We start from the raw sequence: 16,925 nt of genomic DNA on the forward strand, positions 1-16,925 counted from the left end.
GAGTGTTTTTTATGTGGTGCCAAACTTCGAAAAATTAGACAACTAAAAATTATAATAAGCAGGTCAAAGATTGTCATGAAAGTGAAAACGAATACCAATCGGACAAAGAAAGAATACAGGCACTATAAATTTAATACTTTTAATTATATTATTTAATTATTATTAATTAATTATAAAAACAATAACTTGACAAAACATGTAATAAATACTAAGTTCTTAAACAAAAAAATTGCAAAACGTTAAACTAAATTAAGTTTTAGTTTTCTCCACCAAACCTCCTTCCAGTCGAACACATTTTTCCAATCCTCTTCTTAAATTTAAAAATAATTTACATAGCCGTTGTGGAGTAACCTCTGCACAAGCTTGTCTTATGCAATTCATTAGGTCATCCAAATTCCTTGGTCTGTTTTTATAAACTTTTTGTTTTATAAAACCCCAAAAGTAAAAGCCTATAGTTCGAAAAAACAAAAATTTAATTTAGATTATTGTTTTGCAATTTTTTGTTTAACAACTTAATATTTATAATCCATTATCTACATTTTTTGTACGTTTATTATTATTTTTTGTATGGCCACAATTAAAAGTGTTAAATTTATAGTGTGTATTTTTTCTGTGTCCGATTAGTACTTGTTTTCACTTTCATGGCAATCGTTGACCTGCTTATTATAATTTTTAGCTGTCTGATTTTTGAAGTTTGTATGGGTATTTTAATGGGTGTTGAATAGCCTGGTAATATTATCTTTTTGATAAAAAAATGCGTAATACCTCTTTCTGTAAAAACGGCCCTTTTAAAAAATCGCAATAGGCCAGGCTTTTGTTACATCAATAAAATGATTAGTAGAATGTTACCTCCCTTGAGGGTACTAGTTGTAAAAAAATTGGCTTGCGGAATGTCCACAGCCTTCTCACATTTCCAGAGGTGTTAACCTGAAAAACGGGACACACTGTATATATTGTACACTTATATTTAATGTATCTTCAAATATTTTTGGGGATACAAAGTGTTATTACACTAGGTGGAATGCAAAATGTAGAGAAACTCGATGCTCATAGTTACATAATCGTGTTGGGTTAAAAACTTTAAAATGATTCAAAGATTATTTCATGTTTTAATAAACGCCAATAAAAAATTGCAATACGTCATTATTAGGTATTTTATTTATCGTCATTAAGATAACTATCTAGACGCAGGCAGCAATGAAGTTTTTTGTTCCTAGTACCGGAATAACTTCATAGAATCCAGCGGTACAGCAACCATTATTATTAGTTCGACTCGAGTACTTTGTGGTACACCTGCACCGAAATGCTATCTCGCCTTGAATCCGTTCGGTGCACGTGTACTTAAACGAACGGGGTCGACGCTTTGACAAAAGCCGTTCATAAACGTGTTGACTCCCAGTGCATTTGCACTTAAAAACGCGCTGTGTAATTCGCATTATTTCATGAAGAGGACTGAGGGGAATATCCGACGTATTAATGACATCCTCCTTTGTTAATACTAATGACTCGCACATGAGATCACTTATTTTATTTATTTGTGGAATGTACTTCAGTTTTTTCTTATGTACTTATATAGGTATTTTGGTACATGTAACAAATACAATATTAAATGAGTACCTATTAAATAAATGAGGGTATCAGTCTGAAAGAAAAAATAAATACCTAAATAAAAATAGAAAATAATGAAGATATGTATACTTACTATGTATACTTATTTATCATTTTCCGTAATAGATAAGTTAAAATTTTGTAGGTTTATATTCGCTTTCAAATCCAAACAGTATTTTGACATAGGCAGAAAGATAGAAATAAGCAAAAAAATATAAATATATGTATTTTGCTTTAATAATATTGAATTAGCATAGGTATTCTAGGATTCAGTGAAATGTGTTGCAATTTTGTAATAAATATCATACTCTATGTAGGTATGAAATTATATTTAGATCGTGAAATTAATCCAACATTAAACTTAATGGCGTAAAGTTAATCTTAGAAAACTATTATGTTGTAAGCCCAAGTCCATATTTGTAATGTAATAATCATAATAATAAATGACAAGATAACCACTGATACGGCTAGGCACAGTTTTTCATGAATTTTCAGTAACGTTGTGAATCAGGGAACATTTCACGGATCACAGATTATTCGATTATAAAAGCGACGCCAAGTTCGATATCATTTCCGAAAACGATATTCGATTAGATAAAATGTATTTATCAATACCCTGAAATTGTTTCGCGTGCTCAATTACTCTATATATTAATATGACCCTGAACAATTATTACATTACATTTTTTTATAAATGTTTTTCTATTATATTAATCCGTCCGGTAAAAGTTAAAATTAAAATGAAAAATCCTGGACACAATTAGAGGGTTGTTTTTCAATCATAACTTCAAGGGATCCAAAAAAGCCTTAAATACAGATACAGGCTGTTGAAGTTTTAAAAAAATATACTTACCACATTTATTCAAATTTTTCTGAAAGTTGATTGCTGATAGAACTTGAGTCAATTTATCTGATTAAAAGTAAAAATTCTCTAAAGTGTTATGCAAATTAGTCAACCAGGTATTGTAAAGCACTATCACAAAAATCCCCAGAATTTCTATGCTTCTGCATATTTTCGAAATTAGGTGAAAGCATTTAATTTCTATTATTTGAAAGAAAATATACCTTTTCTAGAAAAAAAATGCAGTATTTTTTATTTGGTACAAAAGTGCAGCATTTTCCATCAATATATTTTTTCCTTTAAAAGAATAAATTTAAGATATCTCTAAAACTATTCGTTTTTATAAAAAAATATGAATTTTGTTTAAATACAGCAACCATCAAAAATCCATAAAGATCATTGGCGTAGAAATTACATTACATAATTAAATTTTGTATGGCATATTTAAAAATATGTTATACACTAATGCAAACAATTAAAGGGTTAAAAGAATTTCCGAAATTTTTCAGTGATTTTTGACAGACTGTATTTAGGTGAAAAATGGTCGCATCTGGAATTAAAAAAAGTATTTTGAAGCTCTAAGATTCTAGTTTTTAGATCTTTCGGTCGAATTTTTTTAGGAGCTACGGTTATCATGCAATTCTAATAGAAATTTGCAAATTTTCTTTTCTTTTCTGAATCCACGGACTTGGAAAAATTTTTTCAGCCAAGCCATTGCATGGACCAGATAGCTTGCTTATACAGCTTCAATTTCCTTTTTTTTTAAATTTCGATACGACCATTTTTCATCGAAATATCGGACTTTTAATGGAAAATGATCCTTTTGTCTTCAATTATCTTCTTCATCGGGGTCGAAATCTGGTTTGGGTCATCAACTTTAATTTTAATTTAATTAAAAGTTGATGAACGGAAGCATAGGACGAAAAAGCCGAATCGTGCTGGAAACAATTGGATTTTGTTTTCTTCAATGTCCGGAAGGTTTTTCAAAGAAACAAAAATTACTTTCGAATTTTTTTTTTTCATCAATTTAAATGTTTTTTGCGGTAAAAATGTGAGAATACCTCAAAAAATTTTTTTCTCTTTTAATCATGATTATAAGCTCAAAAAACGTGATCCTTTATTTTTTTTCAATAATTTGACTGTTTGAAACAAAGAAATGGTTCACTAGATCGAGATGAAACTTCACAGGGTTCTTCGTAAAAGTCATGCTTAACATTAGTCATTTCGTGAATATTTGTAATTTAGCCGTCAATTTTCTAAAAAACCATAAATTACCCTTTTTTCCTGTTTTTTTTTTTTTTAAATTCGTGTATAGGATGAAAAAAGAATTTGTTTCCGAAAAGTTGCGGCAACATATTACAGGAAATTTATTCCAGTTTTCGAAACTGCCCTTCAATTCTCTCTACGACCATTTATTGCCGTGATATCGATGATTGAAGACAAAAGGATCCTTTTCCATTAAAAGTCCGATACTTCGATGAAAAATGATCGTATCGAAATTTAAAAAAAAGGAAATTGAAGCTGAATAAACAAGCTATCTGGTTCATGTAATGATTTAGCTGAAAAAAAAGTCCGTGGACAAAAAAAAGAAAATTTGCAAAATTTTTTTGTAGTGCCGTAACTCCTAAAAAATTTCGACCGAAAGATCTAAAAACTAGAATCTTACAGCTTCAAAATGGCTACTTTTTATTCCCGATACGACCGATTTTTCACCTTAATATAGTCTGTCAAAAATCACGGAAAAATTTCGGCAATTCTTTTGACCCTTTAATTTTTTGCATTAGTGTATATGAACAAGACATGTGCTTAAAGGCTCCACAACATGTAGTGCCTTTTTACACCCTTTATTAAAAATACAGTGATTCATAGGGGTGTACTCAGGCGCGTAGCAATAGAAGGGAGGGGGGAGGGACGTGTCCGCTGTCCTCCTCAAGGCCCACTCCAAGCAAAAATCCTACCTACGCCCATGGGTGTACCTTTTGCGTTTGCTCTTGTGTAAAGTGAACCAGGTTTGGAATCCAGCGTATGCATCTTCACCTACAATGTACAAAATCTGTCTCCCACTTCTCTTCATTCATTATTAACCAGAACTAAAACTGATTTATATTTGATCAATCAATGAGTAACATCAACTTAGAATGTGAAATGTCAATACCAAAAAGAATAGAATAAGAATGGATATAACATGAACATACTGTCAAACGATTGAAGCAATGAAGTCAATAATATTTTAAATTATATCCATGTACCTAATCCTAAGAAAAACTATTCAAATGTTCATGGTTTTCTCTGAATCCTTTGGGACTACGCGAAACGGAATTTCTCAACTTTCTTGGATCTTGGATTAATTTTGGTATAGGATATACAATATTTTACACATGAACAAAATTAATTTTAAAATGTTACCATTAATACAAAATGCTTAGGTATACACATCGGACGAATAAAAAAAAAGTTGTAAATACTGAAAACGAAAAGTTTGAGAAAATGTAGTAATTATTTTATTTTATTTTATTTGTGACATGTGTAACTTTATCACAATTTATTTATACAGTTGGGTGACTTAAGAGTCCCAAATTTCAGAGTGTATGTTCAAATCCAATCGCTATCATTAACCATTTACCTAGGTCCAAAAAGTTCTCGGAAAGTAATTATTCGCAAACACAATGCTATATTTATAATTAACATATAAACTATAAACATAATGATAATTATATGTATTATCGTGTTGAATAACATTTCTCCGCCAAACCTTAACTATACACATAATATTCTGTTATGAATACCTACCTATTTCTTTTTTTGGGATTTTTTTTAAATGCTCTACGTAATTGTTGTTTAAAGTTTATTTAAAATTAAATTTATGACTCCGCCGGTATCTATATCGTTCTCCATTGACAGTCACTGCGTTTTCAACCTCATTTTCAAAAATGAGCAGACCAATCACCCCGCCAGCGTAAAATCCACACCACACTGTGATTCTTTGGGTATATAGCGGTTGTTCTTGAATTACCCGAAGATTATCTCTGACCCACATTCGTCAGTTTTACTTATTCACATACTCACTAAGATGGAAATGCGCCTCATCGCTAAAGATGCACTTGATTCTCCAACATCCAATCAACGATTGTCAGGTGCATTAAATGATCGTCGGTTTCAGTTCCTGGGTGAGCTGAATCTTGAACGGATGCAGATGCAGATCTTTTGTTAAAATCCGCTGCATTGTACTTTTTGAAATGTTTAATTAGAGAGACCACCAACTAAGGTTATGGTTCCGCCATACCATCACCCACCATAGCAATATATTCGGTTGAACGGCCAGTACGAGGCCGGCCTGTTTTTTTATTATTTGCAACCGAACCTGTTTGTTCACGTTCTTTCTACCGAAAATTCCACGTAATTTGCGCACAGTCTCAGTTACACTCTCTATACTTGCAATGGATTTTCACAATCTTCACTAGCTCATTTATCGTATATAGCGCTCTCTTTTGTCTAACCGCAACGTGTTTACTACAACTTGTGACCCCACTCAATGCTGCCAACTCTGGAATGAAAATGGCGCACAATTCAAATCCTGCGTTACTTTTGGGACACCCGTTATATAATCTGTGGCTTTATTGAGTAGTTCAGTGGTAATTACCCTACCCGGTGGGCCAAGCGGATAACTTAGCCCATCGGAGTGAACCCTCGAAACAAAATAGCGGACACAAAATAACGGAAAAATTTAAAATAATTTTTTACTTTTAGTCGAGGAAATAAAGCACTAAAAACGGCCTTACCTCCGAAATCTGTGCAGTAAGATGGATCGTGATGCAGTTTTTTGCATTCGATTCGTTAGAGCGTCCAGAAAGTTTATGACCCTATGTCATGGGTCGGCAACTGGCGGACCGCGGTCTAGATCCGGACCGCAGAAGGTAAAATACTGGACCGCCAAAAATTTTTTGAAAGTATAAATTACTCAAATAAATTATTTAAAAAATGTTTTTTACGTTTAAGTGCCAATCTTATCATTTTTTCTAGTATTTTACAATTTTGTGAGTGTGTGAGTTCTTAATGGTTAGTAAACAGATTAAATTTGAGTCCAAATTAAAATAAAAAAATAATATGAATTTTCTTTTGGACGACGTTAAAAATTTTCAAAAGTATCCGGACCCCACCTAAAATTACTTGCCGACCCCTGCCCTATGTGATCAATGAGAAATGAAAATTGCATCGGTGCATAAGAAAAATGCATTTTTAAAATTGCATTTCGAAGAGTTAAAAAAATTAAAAATTTTTGGAAAATATTGACGGAATGAGTTCAATTTTGCTACACGGGGGTTTTTGGGGTCGCTTAACACGAATATCACGGCAATGCTCTCCGAGGTACCTAGTGCTCAGGATGGCCGGTTTCCATGTCGTCTCCTGGAGTTTTGTGGAAATTCGTTATAAACTCGTTACCTCGGGGTTTTTGATGTCGCTGAACACGAATATCACGACGGTAATGGTCTCCGAGGTGCCTAGTGCCCAAGGTGGCCGGTTTCAACGTCGTCCCCTGGAGTTTTGTGGAAATTCTTTATAAACTTAGCCGAAACTCGTTACCTCGAGGTTTTGATGTCGTTGAACACGAATATCACGACGGCAACGGTCTCCGAGGTACCTAGTGCCCAAGCTGGCCGGTTTCCAGGTCGTCTTCTGGAGTTTTGTGGAATTTCGTTATAAACTTGGCCGAAACACGTTACCTGGAGGTTGTTGAGGTCGCTCAACACGAATATCACGACGGTGACGATCCTCGAGGTACCTAATACTCAGGATGACTGGTTTCTGTGGCAACTATTTTATTCTTAAATTATTTTTTATTATAAAAATACATTTATTTATTACAAAAAAATACCTGTTTTCAAAAAAATATTATAATTAGATATCTTTACAATTTTAATTTTTCTTATTTCACGTGTGCGCTATAACTTAGAGCGTATCCGTATATACTAGTATGTGTAAGAGTATATATTAGTGTATATGTAAGAGTAAAACGTGGAAGCAGCGGCCAGCGATCGCAATCCTTACCTAAAATTTCACCAATGCTCCCAACTATATTAAAAGCGTCAAATTAAAAAAAAATGTTTCGGATAATTTATTTAGATATTCGATAAAGCTTATGAAGATGACATCGGTACCTCGAAGACCATTACCGTTGTGATATTCGTGTTGATGTTTCCCAAAAATCCCGAGGTAATGGGTTTCGGCTAAGTTTATAACGAATTTTCACAAAACTCCAGGAAATGACGTGGACCGGAAACCCTGGGCACCAGGTACCTTGGAGACCATTGCCGTCGTGATATTCGTGTTCAGCGACCTCAAAAACCCCGAGGTAACGAGTTTTGGCTAGGTTTATAACGCATTTTTCTTATCCACCGATGCAATTTTCATTTCTCATTGATCACATAGGGTCACAAACTTTCTGGGCACTCTAACAAATCGAATGCAAAAAACCGCATCACGATCCATCTTACTGTACAGATTTCGGAGGTTCAGTGCTTCATTTCCTCGACTATTTTACAACTTTTTTATGGTGTTTGTTGATTTATGACAAAATCTAGAACCGATAGATAATTAGTGTTAGAGTTAGAGGTATATGTTATATCATTTAATGAACCTGAAAACTGAAGGAATGAATTACATAAAAAAATCTCGAGTTTACAACTCACATTATATCCCGCAATTAACGAAACGTAATAATGGAACTTGTAGTATACAACATATACGTATTTTATGATGAAAATTTGTATCACCAATCTCGAATTTGACTAAACTATCCGATATCTTAAATATGCGTCTTGGAAAATATGTCGAGGTATACTTATTTTTATCAGAATATTACATATCTGTTTGAGGTATGCTGAGTCTAATTCAGGGAATTCTTGACAATAATTTTTTTTTCTACATTATTTATTGTTTTGTTTATAAACTTGACATAATAAACATAATTATGAGAATATGCTTATTCGGTTTCTTATGATAATAGTTAATAAAAAATAGATTGCTTATGTTTAGATTTAATAAACACAAATCTTATTAAATCTTTCATATTATTTAATTAGAAAACTATTAGACAATACTATAATTTTTTGTATTGATATTTTAATTTTCTTATTCATATACTTTACGCTTTTAATACTTTTTTGCAGAAACAGTGGAGTTTCAGGCCAAAAATTAATAAACGACGAAGTTCGCGATGAGAAAATTTTTAGGAAGAAATCTTGCTACATAATGCAAGACGACAATCTTCAACCTCTTCTCACCGTTCAAGAATCTATGACTTTAGCAGCAAACCTTAAAATGAACTGCGCCTATACTCCTAAGGAAAAACGCAATAGAGTAAAATTAGTTATACAATGTAATTTTCACGTATTTATTTTGTGGGTTTCAGATAAAGGAGATCCTAGAATCTATAAGTTTGTGGGAGCATCGAAAATCAAGAATCGGTGCTCTTTCTGGAGGTCAGAAAAAAAGACTGTCTATAGCTCTAGAGTTATTAAAAAATCCGCAGGTTATGTTCTTCGATGAACCAACAAGGTAAAGGGCATACTTATTTAGCTAAGTTTCATTTTATGATATTATACAGTCCAGTTAATAAACGTAAAGCTTCTAAAATTCATAACAAGAAAGGAAAAATATAATTAAACTTCAAAATTAAAAAGTTAGGGTAGTATACAGGGTGTCACGAATATTGCATACTTCAAGGGTATAATCTAGAATCCAAATGGTGTCGATTTAACCAAACTTGCTTAAACGAGAAATGTCCCAAAAGAAGTTACAGGGTGTTCTTATTTCTTGTTTTCTCCTTAATTAAGAACCCGGTTAACCGATTTGAGCAAAATTTGCTGTATCTTAGTTTCTCTTCATGAAGTATGCCAGTGATAATCTTTCTATTAGGTTAAATCATACAGCCTTTGTGAATATTCTTCTGTCTTTTTTGTACGTTAAAATTTTTACACACAACTGTCAGGTACCCTGTATAGAGTCCGACAGTTTTCAGTTCCATTGATTACATTTTTAAAAGGAGGTTAAGGGTCTCTTAAGATTATATGATTCAGGTATATTATCATGGTTAACTGCGTGTTAATCTTTGACTAAAGTTATGTATAGCTGCATTAGAAACAAGAAAAGGAAGAATTTTCTTTGAAAATTTGCAAAATTATTTAATGGTTTCAATATATCAGTTTTTTTCGTTAGTATCTATTATTTAGGAATATTTTTTATTTTAGATAATTATGTTTAGACCAATTCTCAATAAGACACCTCTACTACATAACTAATAATACTTTTTCTATATTCCATGTTATTTAAAAATAAATCAGAGCTTGTCATTTCAGTGGGCTAGATAGTTTAACATCAAAACAATGCATAATGTTACTAAAGCAACTAGCTTCCACAGGACAAACTATAATTTGTTCAATACATCAACCCAGTGCTATGATTTTTGAGATGTTTGATCATTTGTATGTATTGGCTAATGGAAAATGTTTATATCAAGGATCAGTGAAAGGTTTAATACCATATTTGGAAGAATTAGATTTGAGATGTCCGCCATATCATAACCCAGCTGATTACCGTAAGATGTTTTGCTAAATTCTTATTTATTCCTTCCAAGTATGAATCGTGGTTATTACTTTAATATTGTTATTATATTCCAGTTCTTGAAGTAGCGTCAGGAGAATATGGTGACTACACAGATGTATTATCAATTAAATCAGAAAATGGGCTCTGTCAAGATTGGAGAAAAAGGCAAACAAATTCAATACAACTCGAAGCACTTGAACATATAAGTAAGTCGCTATAAAATATCTACATACGAGGTCTGTTCAGAAAATAACCGAACTTTGCTTTTTTAATTTTATTATTAATTTTATATATTATTGGCCCCTGTCCTTCATAGTATTCCTCGCCTCTATTCACTCACTTTCCCCAGCAGTGTTTCCATTTCGTGAAGAAGTCCTAGATAGCTCCATTTGAAACAGCCTTTAAAGTCTGTGGCGAATTTGCTTTCAAAGCCAGCTCCAATTTTGTGTAGATGTAGTATTGTTAAAATGTCACTTACCTGATCTATTCCATTTACAATTACCACCAATTTAACAATTTGATTTAATTCTACTTTGGAACATCTACGCTCTTCTCGTGGTTTCGCGCGTTATTAAAAATATCAATTTTTCTCTTTATACCTGCTCAACACATGGCCCCGACTCTAAGTGAACTTGTTCAAAAAATATTGCTAAATTTCGTGAAGCCTTCCACGAATGACGGTCTTGGCGACGTTAAGCCTACTTGAAAACCACTAACTTTCCGATAAATTAGTGTTGACTGAAATATTTTACTTTTTGTCCCATCCGTTCCCAGAACTAACAAATAAATTACTACGCGTCCCGGATTTTTGTTACATGATAATAACAACAACATCATAGGGTTGATTTGCAGGCTTATAAATTGTATTTTTTGTAAGAAAACTTAAATTTATGTCGGAATTCGTATAGAGATCAGGGTAAAAATTTTTTTTTCTTCAAAATTTTTAAATGCGAAAAAATTCTAATAGTAAATGTACAAGGGTTGTGTTATTTTATTCCCTTACTGTGCAACAGGTGAAATAGGTCTTAAAAGTGGTATTTGAACAGTACTGCCTCCATGCAAGAATGAAATTTTTAATTTGAGCCGGTTTTGGAAAAGGCCATGGAAGCATGATTTCCACACCCACTTTCAAAGAGGCCTGCGAAAAAACGAGAATATTTTTTTTACATAAAGAAACTCCTCAACTATTTCTAAAACATTCACAGAATACGTAAAACATAGCTGAAAATAAAACCAATGAAAATGTTGCAAATTAGCCTTATAAATCTGTCCACTTATTAAGAGTTTATAACTTACAGGGTGTTGAAGTAAATACTATTTATAAGTATTTTATAATATTAAATTTTATGTTCTTAAACCAAACTTATGATTTTATTAAATAGACCAGTCAATAAATATTTATCATACTTGAAGAGATTGCAGTGATATAAAGTTTGATATTACAATGTTTTTTTGCACTTATGTTTTTTTATTTATTTATTTGTTTATTACTACTAGTAATTATTTGTTATTTTTCTTTAGGTAAAGCGATGCGCGCCGGTCGCATAACGCCAACCACTGCACCCCCTATAGTGTTTCCCAAAATCGACAAACGAACACATAAAGAAGTGTCAAATCAGTGTTGTTACGGATCATACCCTACTTCATTTTGCAACCAGCTATGTGTTTTACTTACCAGAATGTTTTTAATACTGATTAGAGATCGAACTTTAGCATATGCTAGGTTAGGCACGCATATAGGCATAGCATTATTTATAGGAATCTTATATCAGGGTATAGGACAAGATGCATCCAATATGATAAACAATTTTAATTTTATCTTTTTCTCCGTCATGTTCCTCATGCTGACATCATTCAACTGCATCATAACTACATGTAAGTAGATAATTCTTTGGGTTTTGACTCATTTAAATTAACGTACCTACTCATTTTTAAACAGATTTTAATGTATTATTTTTTATTTTCATATACAGGGTGTTTCTAAAATAGGGTTCCAAACTTCTGCTGCGTTTATAACTCATTAAAATAAGCCAAAAAGTTCCTATTAACATGTGCCCTAAAACGTACCCTTAGGAAGTTATATGCCCTTAAAAGGGCTCAAACAAAACTGTTTTTTTCTGTTATTGACAAAACGGTCGCAAATAAATAGAAAAAAATTTATGGGTCTCACATAAATTTTTACGTTAAATAACATGGGTTACTCCATTTTTCGACATGCAAATCATATGTGTCCCATTTAGGTCGGTGAAGGGGGTTTTCGGCCCATAATTTTTTTTTATTTCAATTTTTTTACAATTTTCTCTATAAAATCTTAACAATTTTACGTAAAAAATATTATCTTTGTCCAAATCGATATTTCCAATGGTTTTCGAGTAAATTGAGTTTGAAAATTACTCTACTCTTTAAGTTATTAGGCCAAAAATTACAAAAATCTGTTTACCATGGCAAATAAAAGACTAACGTTGCCACAACGCTTAACAATTTAAATCATTGATAAACTGTCAATTGAGCTTTGCAGTGTTTAATTTGTAAAAGTGGTGAGTGAAAAATTTAAGTATACAACTCATAAAATTGAGTCATATTGAAACACGGAAATGGCAGATATGCACTTTATGTACAGCCGTGCGACTGGAAATGCATCAGAAGCGCGGCGTCTGTATGCGGCAGCATACCCGAATAGAAGACTTCCTTCTCGACAGGTATTACAGAGGATCCATCAACGTTTAAGAGAAAATGGTTCGTTCCAACCAAGAGTAAATGATCGTGGCAGAGACAGATTTGTAAGAACACCGGTGATGGAAGAAAATGTATTGAGAGCTGTGCAGGACAATCCAAGGGTTAGTGTAAGAAGTGTCGCACGTATGCATAACATAAGTTTTTCCGTAGTTTGGCAAATTCTTTGCGAACAACTACTTCATCCTTTTCATATCCAGCGTGTTCAAGCTTTAAATCCGAATGACTACGAACCACGTCGGCAGTTCTGCCAATGGTTTTTGCGAAAATCGAGGCGGATTCCGAATTTTGCATCTCTTATTTTGTTTACGGATGAGGCAAGCTTCAGTAAAGATGGTTATGTCAATTTTCATAACGCTCATGAATGGGCTGATGAAAACCCACACAGCATATTTCAGTCCAGACATCAGATTCGGTTTTCCGTCAACGTTTGGGCAGGCATTTTAGGCGATCGGCTAATCGGACCGTTTGTGTTGCCTAATCGATTGAATGGTGAGGATTATTACAATTTTTTAGTTAACGACTTGCCAGGACTTTTGGAAGATGTCCCTTTAATTGAACGCCAAAGCATATGGTTTATGCAGGACGGGGCGCCACCTCATTACCTACATAATGTAAGACAACACTTAAATGAGTTGTATGGAGAAAAATGGATAGGCCGAGGAGGTCCTGTTCCCTGGCCTCCACGTTCCCCTGACCTTAACCCCCTGGACTATTTTTTGTGGGGTCAACTTAAGGCAAAGGTTTATAAAATTCCAATTGAGACCATTCAGCAACTACGGGAGGAAATTGAAACCGCGTGCATGGAAATAAGGCAAACACCTAGAATTTTCCAAAGAGTTCGCAAATCATTGAAGCGTCGAGCTAGATTATGCATCGAAATGCAAGGTGGTCACTTCGAGCAGTTCTTGTAATTTAACTTATTATTACTAATTTTAATCCCATTATTTTCTATTTCACATTTAGCTATTGTCTGCAGTAGTAATTAGTTCTTTAATTAGTAAGTGTAACTCTAAATTTAAATAGTCTTAGTTTATGTCCTAAATTATTTATTAAATGATCGGATCCTTCATAACTGCAATTTATTTGAAAAAAAAAACAGTTTTGTTTGAGCCCTTTTAAGGGCATATAACTTCCTAAGGGTGCGTTTTAGGGCACATGTTAATAGGAACTTTTTGGCTTATTTTAATGAGTTATAAACGCAGCAGAAGTTTGGAACCCTATTTTAGAAACACCCTGTATGTATAATTTCAATAAGTGAGAAATACTTTCTTAAAATAAAGTCCTTATGATATTAATTAAACAGGCACACCAAATTTTAAAAAATGGGCTGACTTGGAGACCCCTCCGCTTGGAGGCTATCGATGTGTATTTTGATACGTTGAATCCGAATCTGTCATTATTTTTTTCTCGGCATTCACAGGATTTGAGTAAATCGCTAAAAATAGCTATAAATCTTGAAAACCGTGAAAAAGCCAACTAATGGGCGTTAGCAGTGTTAATCTTATGTATTTTAATTGCAGTATGTAGTTAGTTGATTTTCCATAATCAGTTATTTGAGAAAAATTGTTAGAAACCACTTAATATTGACTATGGTCGAAATCGAAATAGTAACTTAAAAAAGAAACAGTAGCCGAGAGAAGCAGTCAACCCAGAAAATCACAATGATATAGAGTAATAGAGCAATATTTGACAGATCCTTTAAAAATAGTGCAACTGGAAAGAGAAACTGAAGTAGTTTGAAACATGTTGCGCAGGTTGTTTGAGGACAAAAAATTACGTCACAAACTTTAAAAATAGTTTGGAGTTTTTGGGGCTTTTCGGCTTTCTTTCAAAATACTTATGAAGGGGTAGCCAGGAACCTTAACCGTTGTCAGATTCGAATTCAGTGCGTCAAAATACATTGGAATAAGACTTGGACTGCCCCAAACAAATACATATCTTCATTCAGTGCAACGTGGATTTCCAGCGATTTTTCGTATCTTTCCAGCGATTTTTCTGAAATAACTCGATTACGCAAATCCAGGAGGACTAACTGCTGTTCATCAAACGAAAATATAAATATAAGATTAAGGCCTTATCTGGTCCAAATTAATTTTTTCGGAACATTGCTGAAGCTTCGACTTTTTGGGATTTTTGGGCCATTTTTATCCAGTTTTTCAAATCCTGTGGTAACTGGAGTAAAACTAAAAATAGATTTGGATTCAGCCCTTCAAAATACACATCAATAGCCTAGCGCGGTCTTCAGAAAAGCCATTTTTTATTTTTTGTGCCTGTGTTATCTATTAAAAAAATGAAATGTGATTTTTTTTTTTACTTAAAAATTTAAGTCGTTCTTATTTTAAACATCCTGAATGACGTACAGTCCGAATAATATTTGTTGTGATAGGATTCCAAGAAATCAATAAGCCAATAAAGTTCTGTTATCGGAACTACTGTAACAATATACCGCGGCAGGGGCGTGTCTTGAAATTGTCCTCGTTATTTTTGGAATATTAAAGTATATAAGATAAATAGGAAAGTAGATATTTTGTACCAAAATCATCTTCATTTCTAGAAGTTAAATGCCTTTCTTTTATTTTTCACCTCTATTTTAAAAAAAATCACATTGAAAATGCACAGAATGATACCTTACGAATTTTGTAATAAGAGCGTTTTCGTTTATCATCTTCCTGATCAATGTTATAGTTAAGGCAAAATTGAATAGGTTTTATGAATTCTTATCTAACTACTGCAGAAAATGCTTTCGTTGCTTTTAACAGTATTAATTAAAAACAAGCACATAATTACACAGAAATAATTTTATGTTGATAAGGCATTGTAAGTGCCACAATAGAATATTTTAGTCTAAAGGCGCAATAGACTTTTTTAGTAGTGACGTCACATACGCCAAATAATAGGCAACCCCATAGTGCACATCGTCATGAAGTATTTCCCAATTTTCTACTAGATCGATTTTCGACTATTGGGACATAAGTGCCAAAAAAATGACTTCTTTGTCATGACTTTAAATATCGCGATATTCTGGCAATATTAGAAATGTTTAAGAAGTTTCAAACCCCAAGTGACAAACTAAAAGAATTATAGAATTGATATATTTAAATTTATATAACAATATTGACTTTTATAGTAATTAATAAATTAAAATTATATCAATGTATATGTATGCATGCGCATTAAAGATAATTTCATGTAAGCGAAGTAGCCTCGCATCATTCAAGAAATGTTTGGTATCGGTTAAGGGTACGTCTATAATAAATCACTTGAAGAAAAAAACACTCGATAATCACACTGACGCAACACAACACCAAGAAAAACAAGAAAAATACTTAGTAGAACTAGACTAATGCCAAGATTAAACAAAAGAAGAGAAAATACGCTAAAGACGACAGCGATGACTTATCAACAAGATCTCACCTGCGTATGAGACTATCCTGTTCGAACATGTGCATTAGGAATAACACGTTAATAGGGAGTTTTTGCCACAGACCGCTACTGGAATAGGCCAGCAGTTTTAAATTTCCGAATTGCCGGTAGAGTACACCACCAGCAGAATTTTAGGAAGAATCAAATACAGCGGCCCGTATACCTAAGCGTATCCTAGCAACATATAAACAAGATTTTGGTAATGTTGCCAGGCGTACTTACGGATTTCTTTTGTACACTTTTTTATCAATTTTTTGCGTTACTGTATTTACTTCAATGTATGATGTAGGTACATATTGATAAAAATGTTTTTAAAGAATCAACGAATATCTATGTAGTTATTTAATCATAATTTCGTTAATTAGCTACCTACTATTTTCATTTTTTGGTATTGAAATACTGCAGAAAATATATTTCCAAATAAACTAAATTCGTAATAATATTTTAAACAGCTTGTAATATAATTTTTTTAATATTTGATGATGACGATAAATTTATTTAATATACAAGGTGGGTTATTAGTACGTCGCGGAATGTAGGTACAGTTTTTTTTTTGTATCATGACATCCACTTATAGGTTTAATAATTAAAGATAGAAAGAAACTTTAAATACAAATGTACGACTTTTCCTTTATTTCATTTGACATCAAAATTTGCTGGCATAAAATATATATGTTTAAAATAAAAAAATCATTAAACAAATTAAAATTCATCC

General features: G+C 32.8%; 1 protein-coding gene across 2 annotated transcripts in view; it reads left to right on the forward strand.

Moving 5' to 3' along the window:
- LOC108913564 (ATP-binding cassette sub-family G member 1) overlaps nucleotides 1-16,925 on the forward strand; it is an 89,920-nt gene that overhangs the window by 60,637 nt on the left and 12,358 nt on the right. Inside the window, exons 3-7 of one of the 2 annotated variants that reach the window (XM_023456075.1) lie at nucleotides 8,617-8,806; nucleotides 8,859-9,004; nucleotides 9,790-10,043; nucleotides 10,126-10,257; nucleotides 11,573-11,926. In XM_023456075.1, the coding sequence (XP_023311843.1) occupies nucleotides 8,617-8,806; nucleotides 8,859-9,004; nucleotides 9,790-10,043; nucleotides 10,126-10,257; nucleotides 11,573-11,926 (1,076 nt within the window). The remainder of the gene's footprint in view (nucleotides 1-8,616; nucleotides 8,807-8,858; nucleotides 9,005-9,789; nucleotides 10,044-10,125; nucleotides 10,258-11,572; nucleotides 11,927-16,925) is intronic. The other variant, XM_018719131.2, reaches the window with a different exon arrangement.

Source organism: Anoplophora glabripennis, unplaced genomic scaffold (assembly GCF_000390285.2).
Source record: "Anoplophora glabripennis isolate ALB-LARVAE unplaced genomic scaffold, Agla_2.0 scaffold951, whole genome shotgun sequence".
Taxonomy (NCBI): Eukaryota; Metazoa; Arthropoda; class Insecta; order Coleoptera; family Cerambycidae; genus Anoplophora; species Anoplophora glabripennis.